The sequence below is a fragment of the Jaculus jaculus genome, chromosome 17 (assembly GCF_020740685.1).
Source record: "Jaculus jaculus isolate mJacJac1 chromosome 17, mJacJac1.mat.Y.cur, whole genome shotgun sequence".
In the NCBI taxonomy this organism is placed as follows: domain Eukaryota; kingdom Metazoa; phylum Chordata; class Mammalia; order Rodentia; family Dipodidae; genus Jaculus; species Jaculus jaculus.
The window spans coordinates 3,823,711-3,844,411 of record NC_059118.1 but is presented as its reverse complement, the minus strand read 5'-3'; the positions used below and the strand labels follow the sequence as shown (position 1 = coordinate 3,844,411).

At 46.8% G+C, this 20,701-nt stretch overlaps 2 protein-coding genes across 4 annotated transcripts in view; one reads left to right on the top strand and one right to left on the bottom strand.

The window, feature by feature from the left end:
• Positions 1-2,746, top strand: part of Ctnnb1 (catenin beta 1) — a 30,624-nt gene extending 27,878 nt beyond the window's left edge. The window contains exons 14-16 of one of the 2 annotated variants that reach the window (XM_045136336.1): positions 558-618; positions 1,432-1,652; positions 2,139-2,746. In XM_045136336.1, the coding sequence (XP_044992271.1) occupies positions 558-618; positions 1,432-1,640 (270 nt within the window). In that variant the 3' untranslated portion in view covers positions 1,641-1,652; positions 2,139-2,746. Of the gene's footprint in view, positions 1-557; positions 619-1,431 lie in introns of both variants that reach the window. The other variant, XM_045136335.1, reaches the window with a different exon arrangement.
• Positions 2,747-5,566: 2,820 nt separating this feature from the next.
• Ulk4 (unc-51 like kinase 4) overlaps positions 5,567-20,701 on the bottom strand; it is a 345,903-nt gene continuing 330,768 nt past the window's right edge. For both annotated transcript variants that reach the window (XM_045136900.1, XM_045136901.1), the window contains 2 exons: positions 7,141-7,226; positions 5,567-5,744 (listed from right to left, as the gene is read on the bottom strand). In XM_045136900.1, the coding sequence (XP_044992835.1) occupies positions 5,681-5,744; positions 7,141-7,226 (150 nt within the window). In that variant the 3' untranslated portion in view covers positions 5,567-5,680. The remainder of the gene's footprint in view (positions 5,745-7,140; positions 7,227-20,701) is intronic.

Genomic DNA, 20,701 nt, shown 5'->3' with positions numbered 1-20,701 from the left:
TGGTGACGGACTAAAGGTGCAGTCACACAAGATGGGTTTGTTGAATGATTAGGAAGAAATATTGTTGTTAAAAAAAAAATAATCCGCTTGCCAAGCAGTAATGTGTTCATGTGTTCATTTGGTTTTTAATAGGCATCTTATTAACGTGTTCCAAGTTGAGCCCTCAACTTTCCCCACCCACCCCCTTCCCCAAACCTTTTCTCGCAGAATCCTTGTCCCTGGAATGGAAGCTTGTCCTTCTGGCTGCTGGGCTAAAATCCTCCTTTGCCATAGTGCATCCTACATGCACCCTAGCTGTGGAGGCACTTTGAGCCTGTTGGGTTCATTGCTGTACCTCCAGCACCTATAACAGTGTCTGGTGCATAGTAGCTTCTTACCATATTGGTGAATATTTTTAATACTATATGCATAGAGAAAATATATTACCTTTAATAAAGTACACATAGTATATATAATCTTAAGTACAAATCCAGCACAATATAGAAAAATATATTTTGAAAGGAAGTTATGAAGAATTTGTGAGGGATTTTTTTATAATACAGTACATATTTCTCTAGACTGCTGATCTTGGACTTGACATTGGTGCTCAGGGAGAGCCCCTTGGATATCGCCAGGATGGTGAGTGTCGCCTTTCTCGGTCAGGAGAAACACGGGCTGGCTGTGGTTCAAGGCAGGTCTAAACCATGGAGTCAGCCCGGCGTCCTCAGTGGAGCCTAGGGCACTCTGGGCCCCACACCAAGCAAGCAGTGGGTCACAGCACGCCACCAAATGCGTGTTACTGCTGCCAGGCCTTCATGCAGGCTGTTACCATTTCCCTAGCTTTGTCTCTTTTTGGTCAGAAAGTTTGTTTTTGTCTAACCCATTCAGGGAATGCAGAACTATTGAAGCTTAGATGTGGGGTGGGTAATTCACAGTTGTATTACCAGACTTTTCTGAAAAGCTAAGCCTTGTCTGGGTAATAAAGGTTCAGGGTGAGGGAGACCAATGATGCCACCCATGTCATCTGGTTTTACCCAGTAAACTGCTGACCCATACGGACTTCTCATGGTCATGGTCAGCCATCAGGATAAACATGGTAAGGTTTCACTGGAAAGTGTCCCCAAGAGTATACCTGCCAGACATCTTTGCTAATGTCTCATCTGTCTTCTTGAGACTGCTCAGTGCCCAGGTGTCAAACCCAGTAGATGGTGGCTTCTTTCTCAAGACACGCAATTACCTTCCAAGGAAAATGTCAGGTGTTCACAGGTAGAGTGCTGGTGTGTCTGACGTAGATTTTGAGAATTCAAAGGCTGGGGAAGCCTGGCGCCTGGGCGAGCAAAGCTAGGTGTTGAAGAGGCTGGGTTTTTCAATGGATTTCGAGTGTCCTCCCCAGAGCTGACCTATGTATCTGTTTCTCTCTGTCTTCCCACGTTGTCACCTTGAATTTGCTAGATCCCAGCTATCGTTCCTTTCATTCGGGTGGATACGGCCAGGATGCCTTGGGTATGGACCCCATGATGGAGCACGAGATGGGCGGCCACCACCCTGCTGCTGACTACCCGGTTGATGGGCTGCCAGATCTGGGACATGCCCAGGACCTCATGGATGGGCTGCCCCCAGGTGACAGCAATCAGCTGGCCTGGTTTGATACTGACCTGTAAACCATCCTTTAGGTAAGAAGTTAAAAAAAAAAAAAACAACAAAAAACAAACAAACAAAAAAAGTTTGGGTAAAATACTTTTACTCTGCCTACAGAACTTCAGAAAGACTTGGTTGGTAGGGTGGGAGTGGTTTAGGCCTATCTGTAAATCTGCCACAAAAAATTACTTAACTTTGAAAGAAGCAGTCTTGGAACAATTTGAATGTTCAGATTTCTGGTGTTACGTATCATGTGTGGGAGTTATTAACTTGAATGTTTTTGCCACAGCTTTTGCAACTTAACTCAATGAGTAACATTTGCTGTTTTAAACATTAATAGCAGCCTTTCTCTCTCTATACAGCTGTATTGTCTGAACTTGATTGTGATTGGCCTGTAGAGTTGCTGAGGGGGCTCGAGGGGTGGGGCTGGTATCTCAGAAAGTGCCTGACACACTAACCAAGCTGAGTTTCCTATGGGAACAATTGAAGTAAACTTTTTGTTCTGGTCCTTTTTGGTCGAGGAGTAACAATACAGTGGATTTGGGGAGTGACTCCAGAAGTGAAGAGTGCACAGGATGGATCACGAGATGGAATTGTCAAACCCTAGCCTTGCTTGTTAATTTTTTTTAAAAAACAAAAAACAAAATATCTGTAATGGTACTGACTTGCTTGCTTTGAAGTAGCTTTTTAATTTTTTCTTTTTTTGCAGTAACTGTTAGTTTTTTAAGTCTCTCATAGTGTTATGTTATAGTGAATACTGCTACAGCAATTTCTAATTTTTAAGAATTTAGTAGTGGTGTAGAACACTAATTGATAATCACTCTAATTGTAACCTGAAGAAAGTGTAACATTGTGTAGCCTTTTGTATAAAATAGACAAATAGAAATGGTCCAATTAGTTTCCTTTTTAATATGCTGAAAATAAGCAGGTGGATCTATTTCATGTTTTTGATCAAAAACTTTATTTGGGATATGTATGGGTAGGTAAATCAGTAAGAGGTGTTATTTGGAACCTTGTTTTGGACAGTTTACCAGTTGCCTTTTATCCCAAAGTTGTTGTAACCTGCTGTGATACAATGCTTCAAGAGATACGGTTATAAAATGATTCAGAATTAAACTTTTAATTCATTCGATTGTGTCACCTTTGTTTCTGTCACAAATCGGTTTGTGAGATAACAGATACTCCGGCTCCCCTTCCTCTTGAGACGCACCTAGCACAGGAGCCAGGCAGTCGTGATAAGGTCCTTGCTTTCAGGTGAGATCACCTGCCGAGTCTCTGTAGTCCCAGGTCTGAGCGGAATTGCACACAAATCAGGTCAAACACTGAAGCATCTCAGCCTTGCCCACTGCGGCTGACTCTGGGCTTCTGTGAGGATGGTTCTACTGCCCTCGCCTCGCCTTTTGCTGTGGCCGTGACGTGTTAGTCTTTGGGCCACATTGAAGCCAAAAACACACTTCTTTTAGATAGTTTCATTTCATTAAGATACAAAGCCCTTTGCCTGGGTCTGTACTTGAACCACCTTCTCAAGTGTGACTCAGTTTGCAACGGGGAATTCCTTTAGCTCCCCTCAGAGTGGGTGGTAATGCACATGTAAGTGGCGTTGTTTGTCTGAAGGTCAGAACCAGGATGGGCTGCCTGCCAGAGATCCTGTCATCCTAGTGGTAGGGCTGACAAGCCAGCTTTGCTTAGCTCTTAGAGCAGACCTGTTCAGACCTGTGCTTCAGTCTTCTAAACAGTGAATTTGTTTGTACCTGGGGAGAACTCTTGGTGATCTAGTGGGCTTTTAGGACAGTGACATGAGCGGTTTCATCTGAGGACCACCTGTGAAGCCCCTTTCACAGAAACAAATGTTTTACTGGTCTAAGGCGTGGCTAGTGATGAATCATTGCTCTGCTGGGTCTTGGGCTGTCTCAGTTGCCTGACCAGCAGGCTCCAGTCAGACGTAGGCAGATCCTTACTGTGGTTGGCAGACAGTGGATTGCAGCATGGTAGTCCATCTAAAGACTTTGAGGTTCCATTTCATATCTTACCCTGGGTCAGTAAGCGGTTCTGGAGCCAACTGGCATGGCTGGCACAGGACTGGATGCCAACATAGACATCTCACAGGGTAGCCTCAAGTGGGAAGGGGGCTTGTCTGTAAGGTGTCTTGTAGAGCAGTTTGAATAAATCAAAAACAACTATGCCAGTACAATTAAGTAAAGGTGGTGAGGGCTCCGCCTTCCGTGAAGCCGGGGCTCCAGTGCAGCTGTGGCGCTGTTCCCAGGACGCACTGTGTAAAGAACTGTAGCTTCGGACACAGGAGCTGGTTGTGAGCATACCATACTGCGTGAGTCTCAGATGTGGTGTTGAGCAAGAGTGAGTTGCATGTTGTAGGACTTCACCGATTAAAAAAAAAAATACACCACCATTTTGAGAACATTGATGGCAAAAGTCAGTGAGCAGATGACAGAACAGTACTTGTCTGGGACAGGGGCATCTGGAATGTGGGCAAGCACTGTGTTTTGAGAAACCTGAGGAAAGTGGATCAAGCTCTGAATACCAGAAGTGGAGGAGGAGGAACTGAACACTGCTACTGGCCTGCATTTCTGGTGCACACAGGAGCAAGAGGTAAAGGTAACAGGCTGGCTGTTGGAGGGGCAGGGCTATTCCATAACTAGTTAGGGGGTCTTGGGAATTGAACAGCTGACCCTTTAGCAGTTGCCATGAAAGAGGCTTTTCCTTGTCAGGTGCAGAAAGATAGGCTTTGATCTGACTGGATCCTGGCAGAGCGAGATGAATATGCTCTTCTTGAGCTCCTGTTCTGATTGTAAATCTTTGAATTGCACATCTGGTTTAGAGGCCAGTGAGTGTACTTCTACCACAGTGATCCCAAGCCTCTGAGGAAGCCAGATGTGAAAAGCCAGTCAAGTCAGTTTCAGAGGTTTTCTAGGCTTCCTGCTCTCTGTCAGTGGGCTGGAGTTGAGTGAGGCCTCCCAAGCTTTGGCTAGTCTTGTGCCCAACCCCTTTCTCCCAAGGGCCAAGCCCCTTCCCTATAGCTTCTGCCTGCACATTTGTATGTGTCAGGGAGATTAATTCCTGTGCTGTTTTTCTGTTGCCAGGGAAAGGTGGTAAAAGGTATCTCTGCAGTAGGAGGCAGGATAGCTCCTCCTTTCTAAGCAAGAACGGGATGATAATGCCCCCCCCCCCACCATGTGCACAGGCTCCCCAGAGGTCATGTGGGAACACAGGTGAATGCATTTAAAGGAGTCATGAGTTGGTTGTGGCCTACGGATCTACCTCCACAGCTGCCCCGGGTGGCTGTCAGCTCCTTGGCACTTGTGGCCACCGACTCCTGTGTGTGAGAAGCTTTTTGCAGCTTCCTTTCAGCATTAAATATGGTTCAGAGGAATCTAGCTGTTCTGGGGCAGGGTGGGGATGGGGGACACCCATCCTGAGTTCAGCCAAGCTGTGGGGCTTGTGGGTAAGAGGAATGGTTTCTCTTGGGCTCTCACCAGAGTGATGCTTAAGGCCTGACTTGTAGGTGGTTGTCCTTTGATGCTGTTGGGCACCACCCAGGTGTTGCTGCACCCTCAAGCTGGATGGAGGCTGGCAGGGTTCCTCGGGCGCCCCCTCTCTGGGGATGTGGCATTGGAGCTGCTGCTCCGTGGGGTTTCTCAAAGTGAGAGGCCTCAGTGAACTTGTCCAGTCCCACCCTACCCTCTAGTGCACACTCAAGCAGGTGCTTTGCTGCACAGCATCCTCTGTCCTTCAGTCTACATTCATGAACCGAGCATCATGGCTGTACAGGGAAAGGGCCAGGAGACCTGTGCACTGAGGGCTGTGAGCTCATCCCTGTGCCTGATGCCACCAAGTCCCGGAAAGGGCAGGATGGTCTGTGAGGACAACTGGCCATCCTGGATGCCCCTATATCCCACAGAAGCAGAAGAAATCAGTGTGAGGAGACCCGGTATCAGGGTTGGGGTCAGGTGACTTTATTAGCTCCATATGCGGGGGTGGGGGGAGCTGGCCTTTCTGTACCACGGACAGAGTGCCACTGAGTGCACTTGTGCTAAGGCCTTTGTGCCTAGCGCCTCACTGCTTGGAGGAGTTCCAGGGCCAAGGATGCCACCGTACTGTCCACAGGTGAGCTGTAAGAAAGCAAAGTGGGGTCTGATTAATAGGCATGTAGGATGAAAAAACCCTTTCCAAAGGGATGGGCTCTTAAACGGAGGACCTGAAGGACTGGCCCTTGGGAGGCAGAAACAAGAACCTGCAGGCCACAGTCCCTGGCCAGGCTGGTGACCCCAGCTTCTGGCCCTACCCTGAGTCGGGGGCCTGAGCTGCCTCTGCCAGGAGCAGACTTGTGTGCCCCACACCACACCCACAGTGACCTCCTTGCTGAAGTCTCCTTACCAGTCCAGTGTGCCGGGAGCTTTAGATGTTCAACAAGGACTTTAAAATGGAAACTTCGTACGGGAGCATGTTTGAGACACAAGTAACCCTCGCTTAACCTAGCTACACTTGGGCAGTGACCCCTGGGTGCAAGGCTCTCTGCTCCACAGAAATAGAGCTGTGACCCAACACGGGTGGGTGTGGCACCACATGAAAGACTCGGTGGCAGTGGGACAGGGCTACCACTGGGGATGGTGCCATTAGTTCCTGCATCAAAGGCCCTGAGGGATGGTGGGAATGCCTTTGAACTGGGCCTGCACCTGGCAGAGGCCAGGCCAGTCTGGTGGGACCATGATGCCTACCCCACTCACCACAGCCCCAGAAGGGATGGCCTGGAGTGGACCGACCTCGGGGTAGGGTGGTGTCACCAGAGAGCTGCCACCCACTGCCTTGGCCCTTGGTCCAAAAGAGGCCATGCCAGTCCTGGGTGCTGGCTCGTGGGCTTGGGGAGCCCCTCAGCCTTGTGGAGTCTTTTGGAGCAAGCAACCTTTGGCGACAGTTGGTACAAATTTGGGTCCAGCTCAAAAATATGCTAGCTTTGTCCTAAAGGCCAAAGGCCCAGCTAGGAGAGGAGTCCCATGGAAGCTGGCTGCTGGGCTGGAGAGATGGCTCCAGAGCCCAATGACGTGGGTTCAAGGCCTCATAGAGCCAGATGCACAAAGTGGCACAAGTATCTGGAATTCATTTGCAGTGGCTCCTGCCCATTCTATCTGCTGCTTTCACCCAAATAAATAATAAAGCTGGCTGCTAACCCTCGCTTTGCCGCTCCCTAGGCCCTCCTCCCATGGGTCTGCTCAGAGTGTTTTCATCTTAACTATTCTCACGAGGTTCGAACACTTGGGGTCCAGCTTCACACTGCCAGCTGGCTAATGGGTGTCGGGCCCACAGCTGTGTTCCCAGTTTCCCCGTGAAGACCTCTGCCCTGCTCACTGTACCCTGCATTACCACACTGAGGCCGCCCAGGCATGGAGGGCACCGCGTCCCTTCCTGCACAGGGGAGAGCTCTCTACATGCTGACAGTTGGAAGGGGGTGATCCCTGACGTGGAAGGACGTGGGGACTGCGAGGGAGAAAGGGAAGGCTGAGTGCAGACCTGTGCGCCACAGCCAGCAGCTCCAGAGCCTGCAGAAGGCTGCCCGCCCGCTTGAGACTCTCCAGGTGTTTCTCACTGGAGGTGACCTGTGGGGAGAGGGAGAAGGGGTCAGCTGTCTCTACCTTGATTTTGCCCAACTGAATGGGTGCCCTGAGTGTCACAGGTATGTGGAGCATTGGGGAGTGTGCTCCCAGCTGGGTTGCAGGCCCCTCAGCCCCCAGGTGCTGTTGACTATGGGGGATGGGTCAGGCATGAGTGACCCCTTGCAGAGGTCAGTCTGCTGAGGCAGGGGATGCCCACTTCAGAGTACCTCCTGCCTGTGGTTGTAGGCCAGACTGAACCCCACAAACCCAAACTCCAGAAGCAAGCACAAAGGGCCCAAGAGGAAGATCCACAGGAGCTCAGCTGGAGGAGTGGGAGGAGGCTGGCTTAAAGCTTCTACTCCGCAAACCCCAGGCTGCCCTTGCTCTCCTTTATGGGGGCCAAGGCTCCAGGTAATTCTGTGGGGGCCACAGTGGCGGTGACAGATGCTAGCCATGGTGCTCAGCAGCCCAAGCTGCTTCCATTGAGCTGTCAGTGTGAGGTCCTGGTGTGGCACTGCTGTGGTCATAGGCAGCTTGCCACCAGACTGAAGTGAGCCAGCAAGGGCTCGGGAACACAAGTTCATGTGCATGCCTGTGCATACAGGGACTGTCCACATAGCTTGCCAGAGTCCGGACAGGTAAGTCTGCCCACATCCCTGTTGGACTCCTGGGGTGGGAACAAACCACAGAGCACTGCAGACCTTTGACCCACGGCTGGAATGATGGGTCCAGCTTGTGGCCTACCCTAACCAATGTTACTGCTGTTAAAATACCAGTATCACTGGGGTTCTCAGCAGATAGAAATGTGATATTTAAACAGTCAAGATCGAGAACCAACTTCTGGGTAAGATGGCTGCTTAGAACTCACACCAATCCAGCGCAGGGAGGGATTTGAGCGAAACCCCAGCAAAATATACTCATCCTAAAAGTGAAGGTATATAGGTTTTTATTGACCATAGCGGAGAAGCTGGAGAGACTAATATCTATCAGAAAGGAGGAAACCAGCCACAATCCTGCTGAGGCGCTTGCGAGCCCAGACTGGATCAGCGTGGATCTGCGCACCCACCCAGGCGCCCAGCTGGAAGAGCAGATACCAAACAAGGGATTTTCCAGCCTCATCAGCCTCCTTGCAAAGTCAAGAAACCTGAAGGGAAGACAGCAGAGACCAGATGGGGAGGTGCTAAAGGGGACACAGGTGAGACAGGCTGAGCAGTTCCAGTGCAACTCCAGGCTTCCTGCACTCTCCCATCCCCCAGCCCACAGAACAGTTTCCCTCTGGAGAATGCGTTCAGGCCCCGGTGGCAGGGCATCCAGTGCCGCTGATCAGAGCACCAGCTCCACAGCACAACATGGAGGGATCGAGGCGGGCACTCAGCATTGGTGAGATTGGAAGCCACCCCAAAAGGTAATGAGGCCGACTGACAAAAAATCATGTACATAGCCTTGCACTGGAAGTGCTAATCTCTCTTTCCATGTCAGGGCAGGTTAAAGGTTACATATTCTTGGTTGGGATCATTCTCAATTAAGCTGTATTTGGCAATTGACTATTGTTGCCTTTGATGCCTTCAGATTCATGGGGCCTTTGTCTTTTGCTTCTGTCATTATTGGGGGCAGGGTCTAATTCAGAACCCATTTCAGAACAGAAATCTCAGCCTCCCAGCTGACAGGATTAAGGGTGCAGGGCAACACACACCCTTAGGGATTTTGGCTTTATAAGGTTATCTGTTCGTTTCATTCCCCACACTTGCATACTCTGTGCTAGTTTTTATTGAATATGTGTGTTGCTCAGTTGAATTTTAGAATTTGCCAGTAAATTGCCCCACCCAGCCCACTAGAATACTTGAATAGCGGGCAAACTCAACACCTAGGATTATTTTTACAGTTGGATTGGAGTACAAGAGCTATACCTGGCACCTTAAACTCCTACTCTGACGGTTCATAAAATTGGATTTCCAAGTCTAAAATCACTGTACTGCAGATAATTAGAAAACCCAAACATCAAATCAACTCAGGATGCAAACATTGCTATATTTTAATACAAGAAACACAAAGAATCAAGACAATACAATCCCAACAAAAATTGTAAATCCACCAGAAATGGCCCCCAATGAGACTGTTTTAGATGAAATTCCTGACAAATATCTTTTTAAAAATGATTTTAGCTATACTCAAATAAATCAAGGAAGAAGTCAAAGGAATCAAAGAATGGTACAAAATGAAGGAATTTCAAGAGAACACAGGAAACCAGCTTAATGAAATAAGGAGGTCATTACAAGACATGAGTAAGGGAATCGAAATACTGAAGAAAAACCAGGCATAAATATTAGCACTGAAAAACAGAGTCAGTCAAGTGAAAAACTCTGGAAAGTCTCACAAGTAGAATGGATGAAGGAGAGAACAGAATATCTAAACTAGAAGACCAGGTGGCAGATCTAATACAGTACAACAAAGATAAAAACAAGCTAATAGGAAGGTATGAATGGGAATTTCAAGATATTTGAGACACTATGAAAAGATCACAAGAATTCAGGATATAGTAGAATGAGAAGAATTTTAATCCAAAGGCATAGTAGGCATTTTCAACAAAATAGAAGAAAAATTTCCCCAAATTGGGAAAGAAATGCCAATGCAGATACAAGAAGCTTTTAAAACACCAGACAAAACCTGGAAAGAACCTCTCCACACCATGTTATAATTAAACTACTAAACATGCAAACCAAAGAAAATATATTGAAAGCAGTTAGAAAAAGCAAGTCACCTATAAAGGCAAGCCTGTCAGGATAACAGCAGATTACTCAACACAAACTTTAAAAGCCTGAAAGGTCTTGGAATGATGTATTCCAAGTTCTGAAAGATAACAACTGTCAACCAAGATTACTTTATCCTGCAAAGCTATCTATCCAATTCGAAGGAGAAATGACATTCCACAACAAAAACAGGCTAAAGGAATTTATAATAACTAAGCCAGCTCTATAGAAAATACTTGAAGGAATCCTTCATGCTGAAGAAAAAGCAAAGCATACACACGAGGAAACAGGAAAAAATAAACCACACTCAAATAAAAGAGAGTAAAGGGAAAACAGGAAGCACTACAAAATAAGAAGAATGGTGAGAATAAACACATACATGCCTTTAAATAATAATTCTTTAATATCAGTGGCCTCAACGCCTCAACCAAAAGACACAGGCTTGTAGACTGGATTAAAAGGCAGGATCCTGCCATTTGTTGCCTCCAGAAAACTGTCAATAAAAGATAGACACTGTCTTAGGGTAAAAGGCTGGAAAATGGTTTTTCAAGCAAACATGCCTAGGAAACAAGCAGGGGTTGCTATCCTAGTATCTGACAGGATAGACCTCAACATTAGTGGGGAAAGATAAAGAAGGTCACTTTATATTGATTAAAGGCACACTCCAATAGGAGGACATTATAATCCTAAATGTATATGTACCTAAAATGGGGGTTCCCAATTTCATCAAACACTGTTAGACTGAAGGTCACAGATACATCAACTGACAGGTCATTGTAGCAAAAAAAAAAAAAAAAAAAAAAAATAGAGGCATCTGGATTAAATGATGCCATGGAACAAATGGACCTAACAGATTCTACAGAACGAATATTCCATCCAAATGCTGCAGAATATACATTTTCTCAGTAGCACCTGTAACATTCTCCAAAACAGACCATATATTTGGACACAAAGCAAATCTTAACAGATACAGGAAAACTGAAATAATCTCTTGTAATCTATTTTATCATAGTGGGATTAAACTACAAATCATGAACAAGAAAAACTACAGAACATACAGAAATTCATGGAGACTAACTAGTACACTATTGAGTGAATGAATGGGTAATTGAAGAAATAAAAAAGGAAATTAATAAATTCACAGAATCAAATGATGAGAATATAACATACCAAAACCTTTGGGACACAATGAAGGCAGTCCTAAGAGGGAAATTTATAGCTCTAAATACCTATATTAAGAAATTGGAGAATTCACAAGGAAATAATTTAGTGCTTTACCTTAAGGCCTTGGAAAAAGAAGAACAAGGCAAACTGAAAATGGGAAGAAATAATAAAGATTAGGTCAGAAGTTAATGAAATAGAAAACAAATAAATAAATAAATCCAAAGAATCAATGAAATGAATTGATTCTTTGAAAGGATAAACAAGATTGATAACCCCTTAGCAAATCTAAGCAGAAAAAAGAGAGATGAGACAAAAAGTAATAAAATTGGAAATGAAAAAGTCACCATTATAACAGATTCCAAAGAAATTCAGAAAAGTCATAAGGACATACTTTAAGAGTACATATGCCTCTAAGTTTGGAAATCTGAAAGAAATGGATGGTTTCCTTACTTCATATGACCTACCAAATTAAATCAAGATGCAATAAACCATTTAAATAGACCTATAACAAGTACAGAGATCTGCCAGGCATGGTGGTGTGCGCCTTTAATCCCAGCACTTGGGAGGCAGAGGTAGGAGGGTTGCTGTGAGTTCGAGGCCACCCTGATATTCCATAGTGAATTCCAGGTCACTCTGGGCTAGAGTGAGAACCTACCTCGAAAAACAAAAACAAAAATAACAACAACAAAAAAAGAAACCAGGTACAGAGGATCAAAAAGTCTCCCAGCTAAAACAAGTCCAGGCCCAGATGGATCACTGGTGAATTTTACCAGACTTTCATGGAAGAACTAACACCAATGCTTCTCAAACTTTTCCATAAAATAGAAAAGGAAGGAATTCTACCAAACTCCTGTGAATCCAGCATCACCCTGATACCAAAACCAAAGACAGAACAATAAAATTACAGACCAATCCCCCTCATGAACATAGATGCAAAAATTCTTAACAAAATACTAACAATACAAGAATATATCAGAAAGATTATTCACCCCAACCAAGTAGGCTTTATCCCAGAGATGGAGGGATGGTTCAACATATGCAAATCAATAAATGTAATACACTATATAAATGGACTGAAGGACAAAATTCACATGATCATCTCAATAGATGCAGAAAAGGCATTTGACAAAATCCAACATCCCTTCGTGGTAAAAGTCTTACAGTAACTAGGCCTAGAAGGAACATACTATTTATGACAAACTATTTATGACAAACCTACAGCCAACATAATACTAAGTAGGGAAAAACTTGAAGCTTTTCCACTAAATTCAAGAACAAGACAAGGGTGTCCACTGTCCCCACTGTCATTGAATATAGTACTCCCATATTAATGCTACTCTCACTTCTGGTTAGAGAAGCTTCTCTTTTCAGATTGTGGTGACCACTGGGATGACCCAAAAGGCAACATAGTGCTGAGAAGTGACAGAGGAGTGCTCAGCACTGAAACAACTCTATCACACCCTCCAAGGCTCAAGGTCCATTGCAGAAGAGGTGGCGGAAAGAATGTTAGAGCCAAAGGAAGGGTAGGCCTCCTTACAATGCAATCAACCAGACAGATATTGGCTCAGTATCCACAACCTCGCAGTACCTAGCAATACCGTCACAAGACCTCATAATAGGAGAAAAACATGATATCAAAATAAGAGAGACAAATGGAGAGAGGGAGGGGATATGATGGAGAGTAAAGTTATGAAAGGGAAAGTGGGAGAGGGCAGGGAATTATGATGATTTATTGTCTGTAAGTATAGAAATTGTCAATAAGATTTTTTTAAGTCAAAATTAGGGCTTGGAGATAGAGAGAGAGAGCTCAGAAGTTAAAGATGCCTTGCTTGCAAGCCTGACAGCCTGGGTTCAATTCCCCAGTACCCACGTAAAACAAGATACACAAAGTGGTACATGTGGCTGTTCATTTGCAGTGGTTGGAGGCCCTGGTGTGCTCTGGCAAAAGCTGTGAGTCATTACCTCGATGCCAGCATATGTTCACTAACACTCTTGGAATAAGCATGACGTGAACATCTCACTGAACCAGAAAAGACAAAGAAGAATCAAACACAAAACAGCTGAAAACACAAGAGCCTCCATAGTAAGAGCCAGTAGTGACATGAAGGTAAGGGTTGTGAGGGTGATCAATATAGTCTCTAGTTTGGACAAAGTGGGAAGAAGATGGGAAACAAACGAGCAGCGTCTTGGGAGGCTGGGACAGTGCCACACTGAGAGGACAGTGCCTGTGGACAGTGCTTGGTGAGGTCACAGTGCAAGCTATTCAGAGTGTGAGGAGAAGGAAGTTGAGTAAATGTCTAACAATATCCCCGCCTCCATGCCTTCAAATACACCCTAACCAGGCCAGGTGTGGTGGAGTGTACCTGTGATTCCAGAACTTGGGAAGTGGAGGAAGGAGGGTCAGGAGTTCAAGGTGGCTCTCAAACTACTGTTTAGCAAGTTTGAGGCCGGCCTGCACTACATGAGACACTGTCTCAAGAACAGACAGGGCACCCAGCAAATGTACCACAACCACACTTGAGAATAGAGTCCAGTACACAGACAAACATAAGCAGCATGTGACCCACTGTGACAGAGGCCACAGCTTGAATTACTGCGGATTTCTCACTGGAAGCCAGGAAAGCAGCACATCTTTTTTTGTGTGTTTGTCTTGTCTTGTTTTTCCAGGTAGGATCTCACACTAGTTCAGGCTAACCTGGATTTCATTATGTTCTTTAAGGGTGGTCTTGAACTCATGGCAACCCTTCTACCTTTGCCTCCCGAGTGCTGGGATTAAAAGTGTGTGCCACCACGCCCAGCTGAAAGAGGCACATCATTAATGTGCTAAGATATACATTACCAAACAAGCATCCTACCTCTATAAAGTATGGTTCAGGAATGATATATGACACGATTCAGGAATGAAGACATGCCAGGAGGAAGAAGAAACCAAGGGAGAAATACAGCCATTCTGGGAGAACTGCTCAAGGAGGTTCTGGGGGAGAGAAAGGAATACTAGAGGGAATAACACTGGGAATTAGGGAAGAACAACACAAATGTAAAATATAAGAAAATGTTCTCTTTTCATAAAATGTTTCATGGTAGAAAATCAAAAAATGTAATGTCTGATTAGGTTTCATATGCTGGGAGACGTAGTGCTTGAGCAGACAAAGGACTAGAAAGCAGGAAGGCAAGAAGTGTGTATGGCAGATGGTCCCTTTATTTCATTGATATGGCAAAGATTGGTCATAAAGTAGAATGTGAGAAGTATTTTGTAATCCCAACTGCTACTACTAAAAAAGCTGTATAAGGTGATATAATGAAAGTATCATGGATAAATTAAAATGTAGCACTAAGAGCATTCAGGCAGGTCTAATAAAAGAAGGCAGGGAGGGAATGAGAATACTGGGAATACACACTGGATAAAAAGGTAAAGTAGCTGGGTGTAGTGAACGCCAGCACTCAGGAGGCAGAGGGAGGAGGATTGCTGTGAGTTTGAGCCGAAGCTGGGACTAGAGTGACTTCCAGATCAGTCTGGGCTAGAGCGAGACTCTACCTCCAAAAGCAAATAAAACAAGGTAGGCAAACGCTGAAGCAACTCCATGAAGTCTAATGCAACAGGGAAAAGTCAGGGATTTTAAAATGGCCTGGCAATATGCTATCTAACAGGATCTTCCTGCGAACATGCATGATGGACTGGTTAAAAGTAAGAGACTGACTTTATACACAGCCCTGCAGTAGTGTCTGGATGGGCTCCTTGATTTCAGTGTCCTCTAACGTGGCTCAGTGCTGTTAGTAATGGCAGGACCTGAAGCTGGCCAGCCTCTGCGGTGTGCATTCAAGGCTGTGAGGACAGAGATGTGTGGCTAGCTTCCCAATGCAAAGCAGCCATTTAGAGACAGATTCAAGCCTGGGGTCTCCCTCTTCTAGGGTCTAAAACCCCCTGCAGATCAGAGTGAGCCTGTGTTTTCTCCTCTGGGGTCATCATGGATTTGTGCCCATCTCAGCTTGGAAGCTGTGGTGTGAAGGCTTCTCTTTATTTTACTTTTTGCTGTAGCAAGATGCCTGGTTGCCAGGAGTCAGGTGCAGGAGGCCCGGGCTGTGGTGCTTTGCTGGTGAGTGCGTGATGGCATATGTCTGTATCTTTGGTGATCCTGGGTATGCATGGCAAAATAAATGGGGTTAATTTCAGCTTTGCCATGAGCCCCTCTCAAAGGCCCAGGCAAACCTGACAGCCGAGAAAGCAGTCACCAGTGGGACCAGCCCAGGTGCTCTGTGGTGTTTGTGATCACCGACGCACGCCTCACACATGGGAAGGTTATTTTCATTCAGTGGGCTTCAGATCTCACACATACACATAAAAACAAGCAGGTAACTATGACTACTCTACTTCACACAGCTAAGTTTCAAAAATAAGCCTATCCACTCACTCTGGACAGTGTTCCCTTAATGTTGACTCTGTCTCCTCCTAGCTGGGTTTTCTGTTTCCTTCAGAGTCATTTCTCCCAACTACACACTGAGACAGGTTCAACCTCCCCTTGCCATCTGCTGCCATGGAGGAATCTGGAGGCGACAGGTGCCATGAGGAGCTGGGAAGCCCTTTCTCTCCTCTCTTGGTGTTGCAGGGTGTATTTTGGGTCTTAGAAATTTCTCCAGCTGTTGCCAAGTTCTCCCCTGTCACATTCATGTTACATCAGGACTGGGTTAGCCCATGTGGCTCTGCATGCCGCCTGCAGGCTCCTCGCATCTCCCATGGGTGCTGAGGGTCCACACCCGACGATGTGTCTTCTGATGAGTCACACGGAGCCGCCCCAGAGTCCCCTGAGAAAGCTCACCTTTCTCAAAAGTGAGGGTCAGCAGAGGAATGAGCTGAAGAAACTCTAGAGTGTCTCAGAATCCTGTCATCTAGTCAGTACTGGTGACAAATGAATTGGGAAGCTCTAAAAGACAAACACAAATGACCACTGCAGGTGGAAAGATTCTTCAACCTCCCTAGCTACCAGGGAGATTCAACACTACACACAGGTTCCTTCTCACCCTGGTCAGAACAGCCATCAAGCAAACAGATGGTGACAAATGCCGGTGGGATGTGGGGGAGAGGAGCTTGGCATGAGAGAACCAGCTTCATCGGGCACACTGGTGCCACCAAAGGGGTTTCTTCTCATCCTTCCTTCTGGGCCTTGCTTGCCTCTCACACCTCCACACTCCACTCCTGTCTATACCTATGGGCACCTGCTGAATCACAGGTCCTAGAAGTGGCAAGCTAAGGGTTTAAATGTTTTTCTTTCTCACCCCATAAGGCATGATTATTTTCTAGAGGAAAATTACCCATAGTTGCCTCCTGCTTCATTTGAGTCCAGCCAATTCTCTCAGCTCTCCACAGGGCAGTGAAATGCCCTGTCTGCTTACAAACTGCTCATGATCACATCAGTCACTGGCCATTAAATCCTGAAATTTCAAAGTGCTGAACAAGATATAGCTGGTTTGGGAAACCTGGAGGACTGGTCATACTGACTCTCTACAACAGCCAGGTCCACAATAAATGGGGGAAAAAAGGGTCTAACTGGCAAGAAGGAAGGAAGGAAGAAGGAAAGAAAGAAGGGCAGACAGTTGTGGACCTCTTGTGGATATACGTTTAAGTCAGCTTTGACCCAAAGAAAGCTCTAGTGAGTCAGAATGGGGCACACCATCTTGCCCAGGGAGACCGCAGCTAAGTGCTTAGAAAGAAAAACACTGGAGAGGAGGTGTCTAAGGTAACAACACTCAGACGTCAACACTGGATGTGGCTAGAATAATTTCATCATGAGAGAAAACTGTCCAGGTGGTCACACCATTGTGTGAGCTGGTAAGTGTGAGAACGTGGCTCAGGAGCTATGGGATAGACATTCTGCAAAGTCACTGTCTTCATGCTGGGAGTGTGTGTGTGTGTGTGTCGGGGGTGGGTGGGTGATGGAAAGGGATTCTGAGATGGGAAAGGGTGAGGAGATTGGACACTAACTTAATAGGTACCATGTGAAGCTGTTGCTCACAACGTTCCCTTGGAAGGAGGAAGTAAAGTAGAACTGTTGTCAGGCTGGCAGGCTGAGGCAGCCAACACTTCCTTCTCAGTTCATCACCCTACAAAGCGAAGGCACTGCTGGCCTCTCTACCACTGTGAGGAAGGACAATGAAAAAAATGCCTAATGAAAGCAAAGGCGAACACTTGAGGACCTGCAGAATGGGCCACGAGGCGGAGGGCCTCGAAGCTTCGGCTCCTAGCCCGCACGCCCAAGGCCCTTGCCCTCAGAGGTGGTGGGAGAAGGAACCATAAGTGACACGAGATGTGTACAGACAAGAAGCCCTGCTGACTTGTGTGAAGATCTGCAACTATCAGCTGGATTCTGAGGTTGGAGGGACACAGTTCACAGCACCTACCTACCAGGTGCTATGCTCCTGGACTATGGGGGGAAAGCCCTAGTCGGGGGTCAAGCCAGAGCTTCCACTGGGAAAACCTGATAGGAAAGCAACCAAGTAATTTTGGCCCCTTATCTACGTGTCTGTGTCATTCCTTTGGGGGGAATGAGACAAACCTGCATGCTTGGTGATTTGCACACAGACCCCGAGATGTCTGTGAGTTCTACAAGAACTCAGCGCTCTTCAGACGACAGGAACTGGATGGAGCTTATGCCTGAGAAGGGCATCCCAGCCACACATTGATTCTGAGTGGAGGGACATCAAGTAGCTGATAATTATCCGTGATCCCTTCAACAGGACATGACATTCTGGCAAGTGACCAATTTGCACATGGAAAGTCATCACCTAAATGCCTGACATCCTCAGCATTCTCTTGAAACTTCTTCTTACTGGGGCAAAGTTGGCTGGTTACGTCTGGCTGTGATTTCTGCTCATAACAACACATTTTATTAGCAGAAAACACCTTTGTTGCACAGAGCCCACTGGTAAGGAGGGGGCTGAAGAGACGCTGCAGGGTGGGCCTGCTTTCTAAACCCCTCAGGGAAGCCTGCATTCACAAAATTCTGAACACATCCAGGTTGGTATTTGTGGCACAGGACAGACAGTCTTGGGATCAGAGGGACAGAAGAGACCAAGATGGTCAGACCCAAAAGCTAGAGGGTGGGCCAACTCCCAACATACCCTGGTTTGGGTCTGGCCCTGAGTCCCCAGTCAGGAGGCAGGTGAGGGGCCACGCTGGGTCCACAGACACAGGAAGCCCAAGGCAGCAACTCATGGGCCCCGGAAATGGCCAGCTTTGCAAATGACCTGTCTGCTTCCTGGACAGAGTGGCAACCAGACACCTCCATGAGACTCGCCCTCACCTCAAGAAACCCACTCAGTGCATGTCCAGGAGGCTGGCAGTTGGGCAGCCACCGCAAGAGTAGCTGTAGGTCCATTGGAGCCTACCCTCTTGGTCTGCCTGGCCTTGCTCTGCCCTCCAAACTTCACCTCACACTTCTGTGTCTCTAAGGAAACATTAGGGCCACTGAAATTACTTCCCATTAACAAAGCTGGGAGGAAAATAAAGCAGAAAGAAAAATCAGAATGAAAGCAGCTTTTGGTTTATGTGACTAAAGCTGTCAAGGCACCAATTAATCAAAATTTAAGCCTGGTGCTGACTGTTGGCCAGTGAGAATTCCCACACTGGCTGTGGATTTTGTCGAGGGGCTTGATCAAATGCGGACAGGCTCCATTTGGAAACACTTGGACAATGAGCCAAATGAGTGGATCCTTTGTGAGATTTTACCCTCCCTCCACCCCCAAGGTGACACAAGAAACAGTTTCCTGGTTGAGGGTGAGACTGGCCTCCGTATATATGGGAGTCACTAAAACAAGGTTTCAAAGCTTCTGGGGTGGCATTGCAAAACCTGGATATTCCTTCATCAATGACTAGGGGAGGTTGAGCTGACCAGTCCCCTCAGGCCTCTGACCTTGTCCTCATAGACACTCATCTAGGGCAGGTGAGGGAGGAGAGAGCTAGGGCTCATGTCAGTGCAAGGGCTCGAGGGCTGGGCTCAGAGGAGTTGTGACCAAATGCATGGCAAACACTCACTTGTCTTCCTGTGAAAAGCTGGGCACTTCAGCTGGGGGACCTTCATTGTGCATCTGAGTCCCATGATTTTACGCAGAGGGACATGTGGAGGAGAATATAGCAGGTGGAGAGAGATCTCAGCACAAGACGGACTCCCTCCTCAGTCCAGTGGGCGACCGTGGGGTGGGGTGCTCAGGGACAGACTACCTGTGTCCTACTGTTTCTTTCTATTCCTCCCAGGGGTGCACAGGTAGAAGGTCAGCCTTCTTGGCAGTATCAGAGTGTTAATCCAAAGAAATGCTTTGAGCATTTTTCAGATGAGTTAGTGCCATCAGCAACCAGTATTCCAAGGATGCAAACGCGTACTTAGAAGTCCCATCACATGCAGATGGGCAAAAGGACAGGCTGAAAGCATTCTCTTTCTCTCTCTCTCTCTCTGTGTACTTATGGTATGTGTGGTGTGATATGTGTGCATGTGTGTGTATAGTATGTGTGGTGTGGTATATGTGCATGTGTGTGTGCATGTAATATGTGTGATGTGGTATGTATATGGTGCGTGTACTTGTGTGTGCAGACATGCACACCCTGTAGGTACATGTGTGGAAGACAGAGGAGAATGTTTGTACCCAGTCCTATCACTCTTTCACATCATCTCTTGAGATGACGTCTCCCTGCACCTGGATTGCCATTTCTTTGTCAGACTGGTTGACCCATAGCCTCAGTGATCTTCCTGTCTCTGACCCCCACAGATGCCAGGTCCAAACTCAGATGGTCTCAGAACCTGATGCTTACGTGGCAAGTGCCCTCATCCACTGGGCCCTTTCCCCAGTTCCCAGGAGAAACACTTTGGTGGGTCTGAGGGCAAGTCCTTTTAGAGTCCTCAAATCTCAAGTGGCTACTCCAATCATCCACACCCGATAGGGCCAGGTTCACAGTTGGTGTGGACCTCTATCAGAGTCTTGCAAGTCTTGGGCTTAGGTGTCTAGGGTTTCCTGTAGGGAGATCAAGGTTTCTAAGACAAGGTATTTTTCATGGCTGCACAGTTCTGATATCCCTGAGCTCAGGGCTTTGCCCGCTAACCATTCTGTGTGGGAATGGACAGAATTATTAATAGGTGATGGTTGTGGTCTGCACTGCCCCAACCTGCCTCCGAGCCCCACATTACAGTCACGTCAAGGCAGAGAGAACTGGGTCACCTTCCCACCCTCACAGAACAGACGCAGGCAGCTCCGGACAGCCGTGGTGTTTGGTGAAGGCCCTGGAGGAGGCAGTGGAACTCTTACAGGCCGAGGGCAAAGCAGAGTGACTGATGTGTGACCTGCCGCCTGTGCTCTGGTGTCACCTGGGTGGTGGTCCCTTAGCACAGAGGAGACGGGATGTTCTCCCACACACCCTCTGATCAGGTTAGAAACAATTTGCTGGTTGCCAAGAGCAATTTGAATAGCCCTTGTTAGGGTGACAATAAAGCACAGGCCTGGATTTTCCTTGTGAGTGTATTGGTCTCATGTGACCCGACATTTAGGCGATTTCCAGGCAAACCATTAAGTACGTAGAAACAAACA